Source organism: Ursus americanus, chromosome 6 (genome assembly GCF_024610735.1).
Source record: "Ursus americanus isolate L20-20 chromosome 6, mUrsAme1.1.p, whole genome shotgun sequence".
Classification (NCBI taxonomy): Eukaryota; Metazoa; Chordata; class Mammalia; order Carnivora; family Ursidae; genus Ursus; species Ursus americanus.
The window spans coordinates 10,616,924-10,636,218 of record NC_142132.1 but is presented as its reverse complement, the minus strand read 5'-3'; the positions used below and the strand labels follow the sequence as shown (position 1 = coordinate 10,636,218).

The window sequence follows — 19,295 nt, the reverse complement described above, 5'->3', positions numbered from 1 at the left end:
TCCGTGAGCGTGAGGGGCCCTCAAACCAAGCTGCTGGTCACAGGGGCTGTAATGTGTTTCTTCCTTCTGATTTAGAAATGAAGCCTATATGATGGGTTTGTCGAGGTTCTTAAAATGATTTTCTTGCTTTTAATGGTATCACTGTCTTTGGGATCTTTAAAATGCAGTCTGCATGAGGAAAAGAAATTGCCAAAGACTGTTCAGTCTGGCACTGTCTGTGATAAACATCTTCCTTTTCTTTCTGAAAATGACCACCAAATTCACTCTTGAAGGTTCAGATGGTGAGCAGTTTAAGAAGTGGAAGAAACGTGACCTTTCGGGTATTGGATGTGGACTGGTGTACGTCAGATAAAGTGATCTTGGCGTCAGATGATGGGTGCATCAGAGTCCTGGAGATGTCTATGAAGTCCACTTGTTTTAGGATGGATGAGCAAGAGTTAACCGGTATGAAACGCCAGTGAAGGGCTCTCCGACACCTTTATTTGGCACAGGCGGCTCTCTTCTGTTTCATTTCCGTCTTACTTTCTAACAGTCTGAGTTTAAGGAAATAGATTAACTTCAAGCTTGAGTGTTTTCACCGCTAAGATGCTGGACTCCGTAACTGCAGATGTGAGTCATTCTCCGACTCCGGGTTGGCAAGTGCCCCTTTTTTGACCCTTTGAGGAGTGCTTTGTCAAAAGATCAGAGATGTTTACATAAAAATGATTCACTTAGAATTTAGAACTCAGGGGCGCCTGGGTGGCTCAGTTGGTTAATAAGCATCTGCCTTCAGCTCAGGTCACGATCCCAGGGTTCTGGATTGAGCCCCATGTTGGGCTCCCTGCTCAGCAGGGAGTCTGCTTCTCCGCCTCCCCTCAGTCCCCCCACCCTTGCAGTTCATGCACACTCTTTCAAATAAATAAAATCTTTAACCAAAAAAAATAAAAGAATTTAGGAGAACTCATCAGAAAACACGAATGTAGTGGTAAGGCTTTTTAATAATGAGCTTTATATCTTTTGCAAGCATATATCACTGGGGGTGCCTGGCTGGCTCAGAAGAGCATGAGACTCTTCATCTCAGGGTTGTGTGTTGGAGCCCCACGTTGGTCGTAGAGATTATTTAAATTAAAAAAAGAAAGAAAAGGGCAAGCATATACCATTGAAAAGTCACTTTGGAAAGTGTTCTGAGTGTCATGAATTTCAAGCCTATCTTAAGACTTGTTAAATGGCCAGTCAAAATAAAATTAGATGATTGCACTATCATACCTTTTTTGTAAGGTTGGGTTGAGATTGTTTTTTACCAGAACAAAGAACATTTTGGTAACTATAACCTCCTATGTGACCTAAAAAAAAAAAAAAAAAAAAAAAAAAAGAATGGGATTGTGAATGCACCCATCAGTCAGTTGGAAAGTCCGTTTTGTCTGATGGAATGCAGTGTTCATCCTCGCAAGGTACTTTTGGGTGGACACAGACATTCTGATCCTAATGGGAGCGAAGCAGGAAACTTCCTGCATTAAGTATGCTCCAGGCATCCCTTTGGTGTGCACTCTAGGTTGCTGAAAAATTTCAGAAGAGACTTGTGTAGTCGCTTACTGTGTTTCAGCATAGAGCTGTCTGCTCTGGGAACCATCCGTGCCGCTGTAGGCTCAGTATTTGACACCTTTAGAGGCAGTAATGTTTTGAAAACGTGTGCTTTGATGTTGTGTTCATGCTCGAGGCACTCCCAAGTTGCTGCTGATGCTGCCTGGGCTCCCTTGAAGTTGTGTTAGGTGTGCTTTTGTTTTTGTCGCTGCCCCAGCCCTGCTAGTGGCTTCAGCCCCCCCTTCCCCCTGCATGACGCTGACCACCATCTGCCAAAGCTGGAAGCTGTGCGGTGCTTTCTGTGTCTGTGCCTGAGATGCTCGCCCGCTCTGCGGAAGTGGCAGCATCTCCTCCTTCCTTCTGAAACAAACTTAAAGTTATTAAGGAAATGGAGGGAACTTCAAGGGTGGTTTTCCTTTTAGTTTAGCTACGGGTTCTAGGTCAAAGAGGTGAGCGAATGTAATCAAAATGTTTGAAAAGCTTTTCTATCCCCTTTAATTTAGAATTTGAATCTACTAAAGCCAGGGTAGCTTTTTCTTAAATTAAGTTGACTACAGAATTGGAGCCCATCATTAACACCATACTTGAACATCTGACCTGCAGACCGATTTTAGATTACATTTTCTTTTAAAGTTTTCTCCCCCCACCCAAAAACATCATTCCTATCCAGTTTGTAATGCTGCAGCCTCAGCCAGAAAGGGAGAATTTTTGAAATAGCAACAGGAAAGGTCAATATTGACCTTTAAACTCAGAACAACATTCGATACATGTTAAAGAGTAAAAACTGGTGGTGTGTGTAACTATGGAGTTAGCAAAAAGGTGTCTATGTGTTTATCTCCAGTTACATGCTGACTTAGTCTCAGAAAAATATGTCTGATATGTTTTTATTCTGGGGAATTAGAAATAGAGTTTGGACTTATTGATATGGGATAAAAACCATTTTAGGTCATATGCAGTGATATATTTAATAAATTTTCTTTGATTCTCCTTAATAACAAGTAGAGAATATTCTAAAATACCGGTACAAGTCTGCCAGTTTTCTTAGAACAGTTTAGATGGCCCACTTCCTCCCCCTCCGCACCTGTGTTTACATTTGTCACAGCCCTCCCCACCTCAGTAAAGGAGAAGGTCAGACAGGTGTAGAAGATGAAGACCCCTGTTTTTGAGTTGGAGAACCCTTCTTGTCTGCTGCCTTATTTATCAGAGTCATGAAACAGCATTTAAAAAATCATAATACTTTTTTTAGCGGCCTCTAGAAGGAGTCCAAGAGGATGAGACTTGTTTAATAGCATTCCAGTTTGGTGAGGTTTCCACACGCTTTACATAGTATCCGCGGGGTGTTAGAGACTGTCCAGTCCAACTTCCTCACTGCTGCTCAGGCCAGTACCGAACAACACGCTTTTCCTAAGGGAGCACGCACAGAAAGAAGCTTTCTGCAATCAGATTTATGCACAGACCTTACGTCTTCGTCTGCCTCTGCTTTCCGCTCATTCCCAGTCGTTTTCATCTGGGCTGTTTGGAAATGTGTCAGGATGTGCAGGTGCGTCTGGGGTTACTAAACAGCATGCAGTGCAGGCGACAGCCTGGACAATGAGGAATGGTTTTGCCCAAAATGTCAGTCGTGTCCCTTGTCTCCCTTCTCCCCCCCCCCATTCATCACAGTGACGAAATCACGCAAGCAGGGTCCTCTCCCTCCCAGACTGCCTGCTCTCCATGCCATGTGCCACCTGCAGGTGGGGAAGGAGCAGTTTTGCTACTGTGCTTCTTGGCTCTTCAGTTCCTCATTTTCTGCACTGCTGTCACATAGGCAGCCAACAGTCTGGGTGTGTTTCTGTTTAACACCTCCGGTAGCTGTAGCCCAGACTCAGCAGAATGTGTGGGAGAGAAGTAGCAGTGATGCCACCTACCTTTTCATTCTAATTGTAATTTCCGGAAGTGAGTGAGCTCTTGTAGGTGAGTTTCTCCAGCTGGGAGACGATCACCTATTACTTTTTCATGGCTGAGCTTTGCCTTTGAGAAGAAAGATCTAAATTCATTTGAAGGTAGGAGGGAATAGAGTTCACTTCCAGTTTATTCATGCTCATTGGGATGCGATCAGCAGTGCTTTGTTTTGGAGAAATAACACATTTGTTTTTAAAAATTAGACTTTTCCCTCAGTGTATTCTGGCTTGGTCATTGTTGTCTTGCTCACGTTACATGAAAACTCTGGAGTGCTGCTTTCTAAGAACATTCTCTTGTGTCTTTTCACTGTCCATTGATTAAGAAACTACACATAGCATGGAAACTTTCTCTGTTTCCAAGCTTAATTTGTACTATTAAGCTTTTGTCCCCTAACATTGACTTATTTCCAAACATTCTGTAACCTAATGCTAGCAGCCACTACTGTCTGAAAATGACAGGGCCCAGCTTGAGAGCTGGAGAGTTCCGTGGTTGTCATCTAGTAAGGATGAGTAGAGAGAGCATGCTAAGTAAACCCACCTTTATCCTTTCTAGTGCTGGTTTTAATGGTTCTCTAGGTATGTAAGTGAGTCTCATTCTTACCAGGTACATTCTTCCCTTTATAATCTGGATGTAAAAGATAAATTTGATTAGAAAATTCAAAAAAAAACCTTTCATAGCAGCAGAAACTATAAGCAAAGCAAAATATAAATGATAACCTGGGAGGAGGTATTTGCAAGTCTTTAATAGACTGTCCACAGAGAAGAAGAAAATATATACAAGTGGCCCTTAATTATATGAAAAGATGCTCAACTTTATTCATAATAAGAAAAATACAAATTAAAACTACACTAATAAAGTGCTTCTCAACTATCAGATTAACAAAAATTCAAGAGCTTGAAAACATGCTCTTGCAAGTCTGAGGAAACAAGTATTCTCATGCAGTGCGCATGGAGTAGTTCCTATAGGAAGGGATTTGGCAGTACTTAACAAAGCTGCCTGTATATTTACCTTTATAATCAGCAATTCCACTACTAAGAATTTGTCTTAACTTGGCCATCCTTATATGTGACCATAGCAGAATTGGGGAAAGAATAAATTTGGAAACATCTGCACAATGGAATAGTCTGCAGCACTAAAGTAGAATGAGGACTATCTGTGAACTGATGTGCAGTGATAGGGTAGGTACACGTGAAAAATGCAAGTGTAAAAGTGTATAGCCTACATGTGTGTTCACTTATTTTATAAAACAAAACAAAAACCCAGAATAATCCAAGAACTAAAAAAAATGATTATTGATAGAAGGTAGACAGAAAGATTGAAAGAATGGGGATGGGGTGAAACCTCAATGACTATACTAATATAGTTTCAGCTTTTGAGTCATTTAAATGTTGTACATATTCAAAAAATACAGACTTGAACAACATGGGGTTAGAGCCTTTGCCCCTTACACACTTGAAAATCCGAGTATAACTTCACGACCAGAAACTTTCCTAATGGCCTACTTCCTACTGTTGCTGGAAGCCTTACCGATGACATAAATAAGTCAACACATAGTTTGTATATTATATGCATTACATGCTGTATTCTTATAAAGTAAGGTAAAGAAAAGAAAGTTATTAAAATCATAAGAGATTTTCATAAAATCATAATAATTTCAAATTGTAAGAGAAAATACATTTATAGTACAGTGCTGTATTTATTGAAAAAAAATCATCTATAAGTGGATCTGCACAGTTCAAACCCATGTTGTTCAAAGGTCAACTGTATAATGAAAACAAGAAGGATGAAAGAAAAAGCAAACCCTGAAATTAAAGAGACCATTGAACCTAACCGTATAACAAATTGGTAAGAATAGTTCACATAACGGAAATGCAGAGCTCTCCCTGTGCCCCTTAGTGGTTCATATCCTGAGGACAAAGAGCTGTGAGGACTTCAGGTTGAGTAGTTGGCACTAGTCATTCTGAAACAGTTTTGTGCATATTATTGGCTGGAACAAACTAGTAAATGAATTGCAATTTAGGGGAACCGGGTTCCTACTGAGGGAAGAGGGAGATACAGATGTGGAGTGGGGGGTGAGGAGGAAGAACCCTCCCAGGGTGGATCTGAATTGGGAGATACCAGTATAAATTCATGACTTTAAATGTTATTTCCGTATTTCCTGGCTCTGTGTACTGATTTCAGGCATAGAAGCAATGACATTTCAATGGCAGTGAGCAGCACTCTTAGCACCCAGATTTGGTTTGTAAATTCTGTTTCTTGACTAAAAAGAACCAGGGCTCCTTGGACAGTTTATTCCAGGACAGAGGCAAGAAAGCTGCAAGATGAGTCTGGAACATTTTGTGGTGCCAGAAACTAAGGAAGGAATCGAAAAACCAGTGAGGCCTCATCACAAACATACAGGAACTAGCAGTTAGAGGCTTCCACTGCCAAATTGGAGGCAGTCTGAGCATTGCAAAGAATAACAGTTGTATTGATAACAGTGTTGGACTTTTTTTTTTTAAATCCATTATTCCATAGTAGTATTCACAGAGAAAGAGGAAGGGGCCTGGGCAGGAAGGGAAAGCTCATATTTACAGAAGAATGCCAGTTGATAAATGTAGACAGAGTGATAGAAAATCATCAATTCCAATTCCTAATGGAATAATTAGGATCAAGCCAGGATCATTAGTGAGTGTCAGATCACTGGGTGGAAGGGTGTTAGGGAATAGGAAATTCGGTCTCACGGTATCTCACCATAATTCTAAAGAGGAAAAAGGTGCCCTGACTACAAGAGAGCCCAGGAGTTCACCTTAACTAGATGATCAGATTTAGTGTCACCGGGAGGCCCACTAACATGCTTGCTCTGGTCGGATGCAGTGGGAAGTACGCAACATCTCCTGTGGCGTGGTGTTGCCCAGAATGTTTAGCCTGAGTCTGATGCTCCATAGAGATCATTTCCTAGGACATTGAACAGACCAGGACTTTTCAAAAATGAAAACATTGTGTAAGACCAAACACAAAAAGGGGAGAGGACTGTTCAAGATTAAGGGAGACTCAGGAGACATGAGAAGCCAGTGCAGGCAGAATATAGCTCTCAGGATAGGGAGTAAAGGAGGACCTCTGAATATGGACCTCTGAATATGGACTGCATTGATTTTAATGAATCAATATTAAAACTCTTGGGTGCAAAAAAAAATAGTATTAGAAATATTTCTGACCATTTTCTGACTCTGAAATTGAAAAGTCCACATAAGATATTTTATCTATGATTTAATACTTATCTAACTACATGGAAGGATGTTTTCTAAAGCCGTACCGTCTAACAGAAATGTAATGTGAGCCATATATGTTTACATTTTCTGGTATGAACTATAAAAAAGTAAATAGATGAAATTAATCTTAATAAAAATTTTATTTAACCCAGTATATCCAGGGTTTTATCATTTCAACATATAGTCAGTATTAAAAATTACTAATGAGATATTTCACAGTTTTGAATGCTTGGTTTTCAAAATCCAGGGTGTATTTAACATTAGAACACGGATCATGGGGCACCTGGGTGGCTCAGTCATTAGGCAGGCTGCCTTTGGCTCAGGTCCTGATCCCAGGGTCCTGGAATCGAGCCCCACATTGGGCTCCCTGCTTAGCAGGGAGCCTGCTTCTCCCTCACCCTCTGCCTGCTTCTCCCCCTCCTTGCTCTCTCTCTCTCTCTCTGTGTCAAATAAATCTTTAAAAAAAAAAAGAACATGGATCAATTTAGGGGACACATTTTCAGCAGAAATATTTAAGCCGTGTTTAGATTTTATAAAATTGATAACTGAAAAAGTGGTTATGTATTCCTGAGTAGACTTAAAAGTTATCCAATGACTGAATCAAGTATTAATTTTTAAATTTAAGTTAGTTAAAATTAATTAAGTTTAATTAGGTAAAATTAATTAGTCCTAAAGAACTCTGATCAGGTCGAGTGTCTGACGGGGTGGGGCTATGTAAGGTGGCAACAGCACAGCTGCCTGGGCACTGGGACCTTTGGGTCTTCTGCTTCCTTGCATTAGAACATGTTGAAAAAGAAGCAAATCTTGTTTACTATGTCCTGCGTAAGCCCACTGCTGCATGTAGGGGAGGCTGGAGCCCACAGTCTAGGGAGATAAGAGCTGCCCTTGTGAGTGAGACCTGAGGATGCCTCTGATGGGAGGTGACCTGATCCCTCTAGTGACAAGCTCAGGTTGATGGGCTGTGTTAGTTGAATAGTCTCCGAAAAGCAAAGATAACAAATGGTATAAACAAATGGTATAAGATGATGCAGGTAAATATTTTTAGTATTTTAAAATAATGAGCTTTATTAATATCTGTTGAGTCATTGCATTGAACCTTTTATTAACGTAGGATCAGTGTTTTTATACCATACAGGACACTTAAATTTTAAAGGGGAAGAAAGAGCTATTAATCAGTTTGAAGAGAATCTCTCCACTCTTAGCCTGTTTGTCTTTAAGCAGTGATGACACTGAATATACTCTCTCAGTTGTCACCAGATTAATGCTTTGTTCCTGTTGACTTCCCTGTAAACTGCTATAGCTGACGCTTCACAGTAAAACTATAAAATTCTATTTTATTAAAAGAAAGAACTTACTTAATTTTTTTTATTTTTGTCTAGAGCCTGTGTGGTGCCCCTATCTCCTTGTTCCAAGGGCCTCCCTTGCCTTGAAAGCTTTCTTATTACACCAGCCGTGGAACGGACAGTATTCTTTGGACATTTCTCAGGTGTAAGTTTTTGCCATTTTTATTTTCCTTCCTTAATTTGGTTGGGGTTGAAGGGCACCCATGTAACCAGCAGGCGCCTGTACTCTAGGATTTAAAAGGATTGGAACCGTAGGAACAGGCTGAGGCAGAGACAGCAGACGCGCTGAAAGAATCCTTCATCTGTCTGTCTGGGCGTCGGGAGCAGGCGGGCGTGGGGAGCTGGGGTGCGTGAGCTGCTCTTGGCGTCTGTAGTGTGAACACAGGTATGGCACAATGAGTGTGAAGAGGGCCACTTAGGCCCAGAGGAATTCGAGGCCAGGCTTCAAATTCCTTTTAAAAGCAGTAAGAGGGGCGCCTGGGTGGCTTAGTCAGTTAAGGGACCAGCTCTTGATTTCAGCTCAGATCATGATCTCAGGGTCCTGGGATGGAGCCCCGCATCGGGCTCTACGGAGTCCGCTTGTCCCTCTTCCTCCGCTCCTCCTTCCGTGCTCGCTTGCTCTCTCTTTCTCTCTCTTAAATAAATAAAATCTGTTTTAAAAAAGTGGCAGTAATGAGTTTACTGCAGAGATATTTTCTGTTTTATGAATCTCACTGCCTGCCTCATTACAAAAATATATTCGCAGTAACTATTATTAGTGGTTATTAGTTAAACCCACAAGTGTTACTGAACTTACGCCATGTGGAGTGCACAGAAAGGCATGGGTTAGGGGAATACAAAAAATAATGTGATGAGGTATCTGTTTTCCAAGAAGTATCTACTGGGAGAAATGAATGTCCATTTTGCAGAGCAGAAAGGACAAACCCCTTTAGTCATTGCTAGGTTTCTTATTAACATGAATCTAAGCATGATCGTTTGGAGAACCCACTGATAAATTTTCTGGTTTCTCGAAAGCCAGAGAGACGTTCTTTACTCATTTCATTGTTTTAACTAAATAAGATAAAAGCAGACATGAAAGGTGGTTGTGGGTTCTTGAGTAGCTGCCGTTTAGTCTGTAACCAGCTTTTTAACCCAGGGACTGCAAAGACGTTATTTCTATATTGGCACAACTTTTTTCTGGTGAAGAAATGCGTGGTTGTTAGTGAAGAGAGAATGAGCTTATTCAAAATCTTTTTGTACAGTGATTATCCAGAAAATGAAGAAATAAAGAATCTCCTTCAAGAGCAGCTGAATTCATTGTCGAAGTAAGCACCCCAGCTATGTTTTAGTAGAGGATACGACTATGAGAAAGAAAATAGAACATTTAGGCTTTTGAAGTTAAAGTAAGTTGTGTTTTAGAAAATGTGAGTAGCCCAAGGAGAGACCATTCTATTCACAGAGGCTCGTTTCCTTTAAGAATCTTTGCGTTGTAGAAAACGTAGTTATTTAATAGTTACGGTGACAGCATCTGCCTTCACCACCGTTCCTCAGTGTTAGATGGCTGTGGTCCCGCGTCAGGGCAGGAGCGAAAGCTGTGGTGCGAGCATCCCTGTGGCTCAGCCTGCCTCTACCACAGACGCCCCCACGAAGCCTCAAGGTAGAGGCCGTGCACAGCACGGTTCTTCTGGGCAGCTGCCTTTTCTAAAATAAGTTCTCTGTGTCAGGTGCTGTGTGTGCACAATTCTAAGAAATTAATGTGTTTCCTAGAGCCAAGAGCATTTAAAAGTTCATATTGGGAATAATATTGCAAAGGAAACAGAAAAGTAGGGGTCCACGAGTTCTTGGTAAAACAGAATACATTTTTGCAATCGTAGAATCTGTCACATGTAATCACAATATTTAATAAATTTACCATGTTTTATTGATGCCAGATTCAAAATAATTATTGTTTTCTGTATCCAAAAGTTAACATTTGTGTTTAAGTGGGTAAGATTTAAAGAGCATCTTTCCTCCCCTGATTTATGAATATTCTGTATGTGGCTATTTCAGGAATATCAATTTATAAAAACATGCCTTTCTTCCTTAAATATTTTATTTTTTGGAATAGTTTCTGAATCTGTCTCCTCTAAAGTGTATACTGTTTCTGATGAGTAGCAAAATTATTTTACCAGCAGTGACATTCTTGTTCCTGTAGTTAGGCAGCTATTCATGTTTTCATAACCATGAGTTGAACTGTTGCAAGAATGGAAGCCAGAGTCAGAGCCTCACCCCCCTGTGGTGGCTGACCGGTACCAGTTCTCTAGGCCTAGACACACTGTAAGCCTTTTGAAAGCGTTTGTCATTTCAGGGTCACAGCAAAGTGACTTCCTTTGTCAGTTCTAAGCATACTAACTAGTTCAAAAAGAACACAACATATCAAGAATAGCAAAACTTTAAGTAGATTAACAATTTTGAGTGGATTTCCCCTTTCAAGAGTATATTGGTTTATCTCCTTTCTTGTTTGATTAAAAATTTTTGCCTTGCCTTTGTCTGGATTCCTGTTTGCAGTGACATCAAGAAACTCTTGCTTGATCCAGAATTCACTCTCCTGCAGCGATGTCTGCTTGTGTCAAGGTAACACTCAGTGTTCTATGTAAGAGACAGAATTTCAGATGAACTCAGTTCTCTTCTTAAGGGTTTTTAGTTAAAACCAAAGAAATTCTTTTAGATTTTAGAACAACATACCAGTTCACCCTTTAGATTTGCTTTACAGTTATTTTGAAAGTAGTAATACAAATTGGGGAAAAAATTACATTTTTAATGTGAGATCCAGGCCTTCTCTACTGAAAAGGCTGCCTCCTACAGACAACTTTTTAAAATTTGTGTCTTAAAATATCATCTACAAAGGGTATGTCTTTAATTATACCAATAAGTTATATTTAGAAGCAATAATCTGTACTTCCTCACCAAATGGTAGAGTTGTCACTTACAAAAAAGACTTTTCCATACATTCCCCAGAGAATAAATTGGAGTTGTTTCCAGACCTTATTTAGCCAGTTTTCCTGGAGGAACTTCTTCCTTAATGTGAAGCTGTGGTCCAGATTGGAAGGTGTGTGTGCTGATGACAAGGCGGGTGAATCATTGCCCAGGCCTCGGGACCATCGTGTTGCGGTCAACACAGCACAGAGGGGGTCTGGGTGTGAAGGGGCTGTGCCCTCAGGCGCCTGGGTTGTCTGAGACCTAGTAACAGGGCTGGAGAACGGGCTGCTTCCTCTGTCACCCTGCCAGGCATAGGCCAGTGTCCCAGATGGTCTTTCATACGACAGCACTGTGCTCCTGGTCCTTGAGGCTTCTGTGGGGAGCCCCCGTCCATGCCACATCTGCTGTGTGCGCTCAGTGGAACTTTGGTGTCACCCTTCCCAGGCTTTACGGCGATGAGTCAGAGCTGCACTTCTGGACCGTTGCTGCCCACTACCTGCACAGCTTGTCCCAGGAAAAGCCAGTGGGCACCCCAGGCTCTAAAGAAACCGTGCCTCGGGGCAAAGTGAACAACCCGCTGGATATATGTTATGATATACTCTGTGAAAATGCCTATTTTCAGGTATTATATTTCATGTATTAAACTCTTTAAAGCTCCCATCTTGATGACTTATGTCTTTGTAAGTATCTTAACTTTAGAAAACTTTCCAGCTAGGGGCACCTGGGTGGCTCAGTCGGTTAAGCATCTGCCTTTGGCTCAGGTCATGATCCCATAGTCCTGGGATTGAGCCCCACGTCAGGCTCTCTGCTCATTGGGGAGCCTGCTTCTCCTTCTCCCTCTGCCTGCTGCTCCCCCTGCTTGCGCTCTCTCTCTGTCAAATGAATAAATTTAAAAAAAACCAAAAAACAAAAAAACCTTTAGTTAGAAAACTTTCCAGCTAAGTGAAGGTCCACATAATAGAAATGAGTCGATTGGCACGTCTGCATAAAAAAGGCCTAACTCAGGACTTGAAAAGCTCATAAATGCTTATCAAGTTTTTTAATACACATTAGAATTTTACTATTAAGTCTGTATTTTTTTCTTTGTCTTAAAATTGTTAACTTAGAAGATTCATTTTTATTCTCTCATTTTATTTTCTATAAATAACAAATAATTCTCTCACTTGATTTGAATTTATTCTGTGTATAAAAAGGTACTTTTAGAGTGTTTTCACCTCAGTACTCTAAGGGCCGGCTTCTGTAAACGGGCAAACTCGCACACAAATGAGAATCGTTTCACCATTTTTCTAATCAAATTCTTATTACATTGTTGGATTTCTATGAAGTTGATTATTTAATAACCTCAGAAGTCAAAATAATATTTATAAAAGGATTTTATTAAATATAGTAAAATTTAACTCAAGTCTTAGAATCCAGACTCAATTTTCTCTTTTTTTTTTTTCTACTCTAGAAATTTCAGCTGGAAAGGGTTAATCTCCAGGAAGTAAAACGGTCAACTTACGATCATACAAGGAAATGTACAGACCAGCTACTTCTCTTGGGTCAAGTACGTTAGTTTTTAACAACTCTTCGTGTTTCGTGGAGTTGCCGGTGGATTAGGATTTTCAGAGCCTCGTGTAGATCACACGCGCCCGCACACGTGCACACGCACACAGGTGGATTGGTAGATCATAGTGCTTCCCTGAAAGTGTACATGTAAATGTAGGCTTTATTTCAAAATAACACTAACAAACCTTGTGAGAAAGCAAAAATCCGTGGTTGACTAGCTTGGAATTCTGGCTACATAAGATCAGATGAGAGCTGACTGGTTTGGTTTGGTGTCTCTGGATTGACTGATGCAGAGCTAGAGGAAGCAGTTTTCTGGAGCGTCTGTGTAAACCAGACTTTGGTTTTACTTGTGTTCCAAAGACGCAGGAGCACACTGTTCACTTTCTGTATGTGTAAACAAAGCATTGACAAGCAAGTTCTGAATTCTCTAAGCTATAACTTCAGTGTTTCAGATTATGAGTGCAGTAAGATTTGTTGGAAGAAAACGGCCTCATAATTAGAAGAACTCTTTCTCTCATTAGACAGACAGAGCTGTGCAGTTGCTATTGGAAACAAGTGCAGATAACCAGCATTATTATTGTGACTCCCTGAAAGCCTGTTTGGTCACCACTGTCACCTCCTCAGGCCCCTCCCAGAGCACCATTAAGCTGGTCGCAACTAACATGATCGCCAACGGCAAGCTGGCAGGTAAGGCGCGCCTTGGGCTGTCCTTGCCGGTCCTCTGGAAAATCAGGCCCGTTCCCAGCAAGGCTTTTGATTATTTAGATAGTTCTTTTCTTTTCTCTATATGCCGGAGAGAAATAGGAGGATTGTGGCTAGCTACTTGCATGGTGACCGCATCATTTAATCATCTGAAGCAGAACCCACGTCATGTGTGAAAGGGGCAGTCGTCCCAGTCACCAAGACAGCAGGCGCGAGTGGGATGAAGCTGGGCCGGGCAGGCTGACGCAGTGAGAGCGCCGCGAGCCCGCACGTTCCCGGTTTGCCGTCGGGACTGGAGCGGTGCTGCTGCCCTCCTGACTTGAGGGGCAACATTGTAAAACTCTCTTGTGTTTTGTGTGACAATTTCAGTCACGAGTGTCTGCGGTGCGTATAAAAGGCACAAAAGCAGATGCAGTCACACAGTGGTTTTCCTTCGTGGTGATTTGGCAGAGAGGGGCCATGGTGTCACCTGCGGGGCTGTCGTTTTGTCTTCCAGAGGGGGTGCAGCTGCTCTGCCTGATAGACAAAGCCGCAGACGCCTGCCGCTACCTGCAGACATACGGCGAGTGGAATCGGGCGGCGTGGCTCGCAAAAGTAGGTGGTTGCGTGAGGTGCCTTGAGCGTTTGAGGTAGAGAGTTCAGTCTTGAACTGCGGACTCATGATTTAGAAGCAGTTTTTTGGCTGCACAGCTGCTATGCAAATATTTTCTTGCACGTCTAAGGCTCTGGTTCTTGATGAGTGTAAATTACATTTCTTCTTATGGAGCAATGGATTGCTTTGGTAGCAATTAAAGGAAAGCAGCTGGCCCCTTGCCCTGCTGGGGTGCTGGGGTGTGAGCCCAGACTCCAGCCCCGAGGTGTTGCCAGGTCCGGAGCTCTGCAGGCTTGGGTTGTCACCACTGCTCTTCATGGTAAGCTGCAAGGTCAGGCGTGCGCTAGCAAAGCCAAGCCTAGCATTGGTTTCACAGGAACAAATCCCATGTTGATTATGTCATAGTTTTCCTTGTATAGTGCAGGATGTCTTTGTTTTTAACGTGGGCGTCTTTCTCAGGTCCGTTTAAGTTCTGAAGAGTGCGCCGATGTTTTAAAGCGGTGGGTTGACCACCTTTGCTCTCCACAAGTCAACCAGAAGTCAAAGGCCCTCCTGGTCCTCCTCTCTCTGGGCTGCTTTTTCAGTGTGGCTGAGACACTTCACAGGTACACCCAGAGCGCTTCGTGCTCTCTGGAGACTCTGCTGAATGGATGGAACACTCACTGTGTGGAGTGAAAGGAGAAGCTTACCTTTTAGGTTTATAAAAAAAAAAAAAAAATTCTACGGGGAAAGGAACAGTCCATAGTCCATGTTTAGTCATCTTCATTTGGTCTAGGAGCTTTATTTTCCTACCAGTATACTTACAAACCTAACAAGTAGCTATTTAAAAAGAACATAAAAGAAGTCTTCAGAGAATTCAGCTTTGACTAGAACAACTAAGATGAAGGCCAGAGAGCAGTAGGAAGGATGACAGAGAGCGTTGCCAGTGTGAGATGTCCCCTTCGAAAATAACACTATCACTTAGGAGAAATTTTATTTATTTAAAAACTAAGGTTGAGGCAAATATGGCAAAAGACTCCTTGTTAAATCTGGACAGTGGGTACATGGATACTTGTCCTATCTCTGTAGATTTGTGTGTATTTCAACTGTGTCACACTTTTTGTAAATATTAATTAGGAAGAGCCTGGGGCTGGGGTGCCGGGGCAGCTCAGTCGGATTAAGCATCCAACTTGTGATTTCTGCTCAGGCCATGGTCTCAGTGTGGTGAGATCGAGCCCCACATCAGGATGGAGTCTGCTTGTCCCTTCTCCTCTGTTTCTCCCCCTGCTCGCTCACTCTCTTTCAAACAAATAAATAAAATCTTAAAAAAAAAAAAAAAAAAGAAGGAGCCTGGGGTTAGGGACATGAGTATTGTCCCTTGCTTTCCTCTATGAGCCGGGGCTTGGAAAAGTCTAGTGTAACTTACTGGCACTCAGGTTTCCAGGGAGAATGGGTACAAGTCTTTATACGGAAATAACCCCTCGGGTGGGTCTGCCCCGCGTGCCGTAAATCACAAAGCCCAACTCACTTTGTTCTCTTGAGCAGCATGAGACACTTCGATAGAGCTGCCTTGTTTGTGGAAGCCTGTCTCAAGTACGGCGCCGTCGGAGTCACCGAGGACACAGATATCCTTTGCTGGGATGATTATGCCAAGGAGGAGGCAGACGGCACGAGTGGGTTCCTCTTAGTCGTACTGCCTGGGCAAGAGCTGTATTATATCAGGGACCATCCATACTCAGATTGGCCGAAGTCAGAAAAGAGGGAGAAATGAGAGAGGATCAGGAAGAAGATGGGTGCGTCGCTGGCATCGGCTCTAAGATGATGGGGACGCGGAGGGGCTGTGAAGGGACGGGACTCCAAGTTTTGTGAAGGTGTTTGAACTTAAAGGAAATAATTTAGGACAGGTATGTAGGAGCCTGCTACTTTAAAATAGTACTATTTAGGGGCGCCTGGGTGGCACAGCGGTTAAGCGTCTGCCTTCGGCTCAGGGCGTGATCCCGGCATTGTGGGATCGAGCCCCACATCAGGCTTCACTGCTATGAGCCTGCTTCTTCCTCTCCCACTCTCCCTGCTTGTGTTCCCTCTCTCACTGGTTGTCTCTATCTCTGTCGAATAAATAAATAAAATCTTTTAAAAAAATAAAAAAATAAAAAAATAAAAATAAAATAGTACTATTTAAAAGAATGCACTCCATAGAATAAAATGTATATATTTATCTGGAATATACATTCTGGAATAAATAAAAAAGACATTGTTATCCAGAGTGCAGTCTAATTGGAACCAGACATGGCACTTCAAAGATACACGTCATGCAGGCCGGTCACAGTGGCCCACTGCCAACACCACTTGAGTCACAGGGTTTTCTTTGAAAGGATTGGGCTTGAGGAGACAGCTCCCAGTTGCTCGTGTTTGCTGAGTCCCGCTTGTTCTCATCACATCTTCTCTTGGACTTACTACATTGTGGCCTCATTTCTACATGTCAGATACTTGGTCTTCTGTGTGTGTATATATATGTTTTGTTTGTTACAGAAAATGAAACTGGACTTGAACTTACTCAGTGTCCTATATCCAGGCACTGGTGAAGTTGCCTCTAGTTGGAAGGGGCCGTTTGGAATGTGAGAGCACAAGGAAACAGGGCTGTCTGAAACCCAACACCTCCAGGCAGGCTTTGTAATCAGAACCTCTCACTAAGCTGTATCTGCCCCAAACCACCACCGCTCAGCCTTTCAGATGCCAGAGGGTATGCACTTGAGTCTTTCTTTTTGTAGTCCTTAGTCGTGTTAGGCTTTGAAATAGTCTAGGAGGATGTTAGCTCGGTCTTCTAGAAGGAGATGCTTTACACTCAGCTCTTGGAAAGTATAGTGGGTGACATCGCAGATTGAGACCTCGCCTCCTCCAACCAGGAATCACCCACCCCCAGGAAAGGTGTCCATGCTCGGTGTTGTTCTCGTCCCCTGCTGCCCTCCCGTGGGCCCCCTTGGCCCTCTGAGTAGCCCCACTGCCTTTGGGAGCATGGTGGATGTAATCACATCTCTTTCTGCCCTTCTTTTCCTTAACTGTGGCTTACAGAAACTCATCTCTGCTATATATGCAGATTATGCCCGAAGTTTGAAGAACCTCGGTTTTAAACAGGGAGCAGTTCTTTTTGCTTCAAAAGCTGGAGCAGCTGGCAGAGATTTACTGAATGAGCTGGAATCCCCCAGGCAAGAACAGACCGAAGAGTGACGGGTCAGTACGTGCCGGGAGCCTGGTCTCGCAAGCGGGACGGGGGCTGGTCTGGCAGTGCGTGCGGTCACGGTCCAGACTGCTGAGGACGCCGACGTCCCAGGGTCCCTGTGAGCTGCTCACCGCTTTTCTAAGGCTGCATGTGCACAGCGGCAAGTGAGCGTTTCCGTAGTTAAGAGCAAGTTCCACGTCCTGTGTTTATCTCAGAAAAAACGGCAAATGCTTCAGATTTTGAAAGGGTATACCATTTTATACTTTTGGAGACAGCTTGAAGAGTCCCTGGAAATACTTTTAATTTTTTTAAAACTTCAAGTGACTGAATCGTTTTTCTCATTGACTAAACGGAAAGATATTTGAAAAATCTAATAGAGAAGTTTGTGAGACTTATTCTCAAATATGTGCTGTGCTTGTGTTTATATACAATCATTCAAGAGACAGAGCAGAGATATTTCAACAGTGAAGATGATTTACCAAAGCATTCCTTATTTCTTACCTTGAGAACATAGAACTTGTGATTCTTTGTTTTAGGCAGTTGCTAAATTTTGTAATTTCAGGCTCATAGGGAAATTTTAAGCTATATGTCTTGTCTAGTATGTGGGGTCTTGGGTATTTTGAATTTTAACTCCTCTGATGTATTATAATAACCTCCTCCTTGAACTCGCTGTGCTTTAATTTTCTGTCTTTGTGTTTGTCTGACAACTGAAGTATATGAGATGTGACTATTATAAATTATTGCTGTCTGTAACTTACCAAAATGATCAATAAAAAGGAAATTCCAGCCAGGCATTTGTGTTCCCCGAGCTGCTGTGCTGGAGGCCAGGGGCTGTGTTGGCTTCTCAGGAGTCATCCCAGCTGCTTACCCTTCAAAATCCAGGGTGCTTGCTGAGTCCAGAGAAATTGGAGTGTAGGAATTCCAGGCGTGCGGCCCAGGATTGGACCAACACCCCCACCCTACGCAGATGAGCCTCAGAGTTCCTGAGGGAGCAGGGCTCTCGGAGGTGAGGTGAGGTGAGGAAGTGGCATTGCTGTCTCCCCTCCTGCATGTCCAGGGCAGCACATCTCCTCACACCCACCAGGAGCTATGATTTTTAGATGGAGTCATAGCCTCTACCCTTAGGTATCAACGATCCCCTCCAATAAGGAGCTGTGGTCCATGGAGAGGATGGGCTTATCGCAGGTATGCCTGTTCCCAGGCTGACACTTTGGCCAGAGTTCTAGAAGAAATCCAGGATGCATTAGTCCTGTAACTGGCTCACTTTACTTGTCCTTTCTGTGCCTGGGCAGGTTACGTTGGAATTCCTAAAGGCCGTGGGCAAACACAGCCCTCTCTACGCTGCTTATGGTTAAATGATTGCCCACATGTATTTTGTTTCTTGAACCATAAGCTACCTAAAGGACAAGAGTGCTGGCCTAGTAAGCAGAGAGGAAAAAAGAAATCTTACTCCGGAGTGGGGCATTTTGAAAATTTGATATGCTTTGGATTGGAGGCCAACAACTAAGTAATGAGGCACTGCTGACTGATGGTGGGAACGGAGGTAGGGACCTGCTGAGTGCCTGAGGCCGAGGGCCTGAAGTCTGTCACAGTCCAGCTGGGTGGGATGGCAGTCATTACTCTTCACGACAAGACGGAGACCCGGTCTGTCAAGATACAACTGAAAGTCCCGTCCGAACAGAACCTGGGAGCCCCTCTCCCTGGTGACTTTGTGGGCCGGACGCTGACTGTCAGCTGTGCTCACCTCTGGTCCGCGTTCAGGGACAGAGGCTGACAGCCTGCTCTTAGGCTTGTCTTTTCATGAAGGATCGTTAGGAACCTCGTGTTACTGCTGCGTGAGCAAAGGAGCTTCCCAGGGTGAAACCCACAGCCAGAATTGGGACAAGAGTGACAATGACCTTGAGGCTGCAGGGACCTCCCTGTACCCGTGCCCACAGGAGTGCTGTCAGGGCCCTGGTCCTTCCCTTGGCAGCTGGTCCAGCAGATCTAGAAGACCTGGTCTGGGGGCCCCTGGGTGACCCCCTCCTCCTGGCTGATCTCTGCAGGGCCGTTGCCGGTCACTCACTCTTTTTCCTGCTCTGTTGCTCCTGTTTTGCCAATGACAGTGTGCTTTAGGCCTCCCCGCCGTCTTGCTTTAAGTATTTTTATTGCTTTGAAGGTGGTAGCAGGACATGTTGTTCTGAAAGGGTTCTCAGAGCAGCGTGTGTACAAGCCTCCTATCCCGC

General features: G+C 43.2%; 1 protein-coding gene across 1 annotated transcript in view; it reads left to right on the top strand.

The window, feature by feature from the left end:
• The window catches only part of WDR11 (WD repeat domain 11), a 59,320-nt gene extending 41,458 nt beyond the window's left edge, over positions 1–17,862 (top strand). Inside the window, exons 19-29 of the mRNA XM_087862659.1 lie at positions 273–444; positions 8,132–8,240; positions 9,337–9,399; positions 10,622–10,687; positions 11,477–11,654; positions 12,483–12,578; positions 13,102–13,267; positions 13,779–13,876; positions 14,334–14,479; positions 15,399–15,479; positions 16,922–17,862. Of these exons, the coding sequence (XP_087718785.1) occupies positions 273–444; positions 8,132–8,240; positions 9,337–9,399; positions 10,622–10,687; positions 11,477–11,654; positions 12,483–12,578; positions 13,102–13,267; positions 13,779–13,876; positions 14,334–14,479; positions 15,399–15,479; positions 16,922–17,078 (1,332 nt within the window). The 3' untranslated portion in view covers positions 17,079–17,862. The remainder of the gene's footprint in view (positions 1–272; positions 445–8,131; positions 8,241–9,336; positions 9,400–10,621; positions 10,688–11,476; positions 11,655–12,482; positions 12,579–13,101; positions 13,268–13,778; positions 13,877–14,333; positions 14,480–15,398; positions 15,480–16,921) is intronic.
• Positions 17,863–19,295: the final 1,433 nt, after the last annotated feature.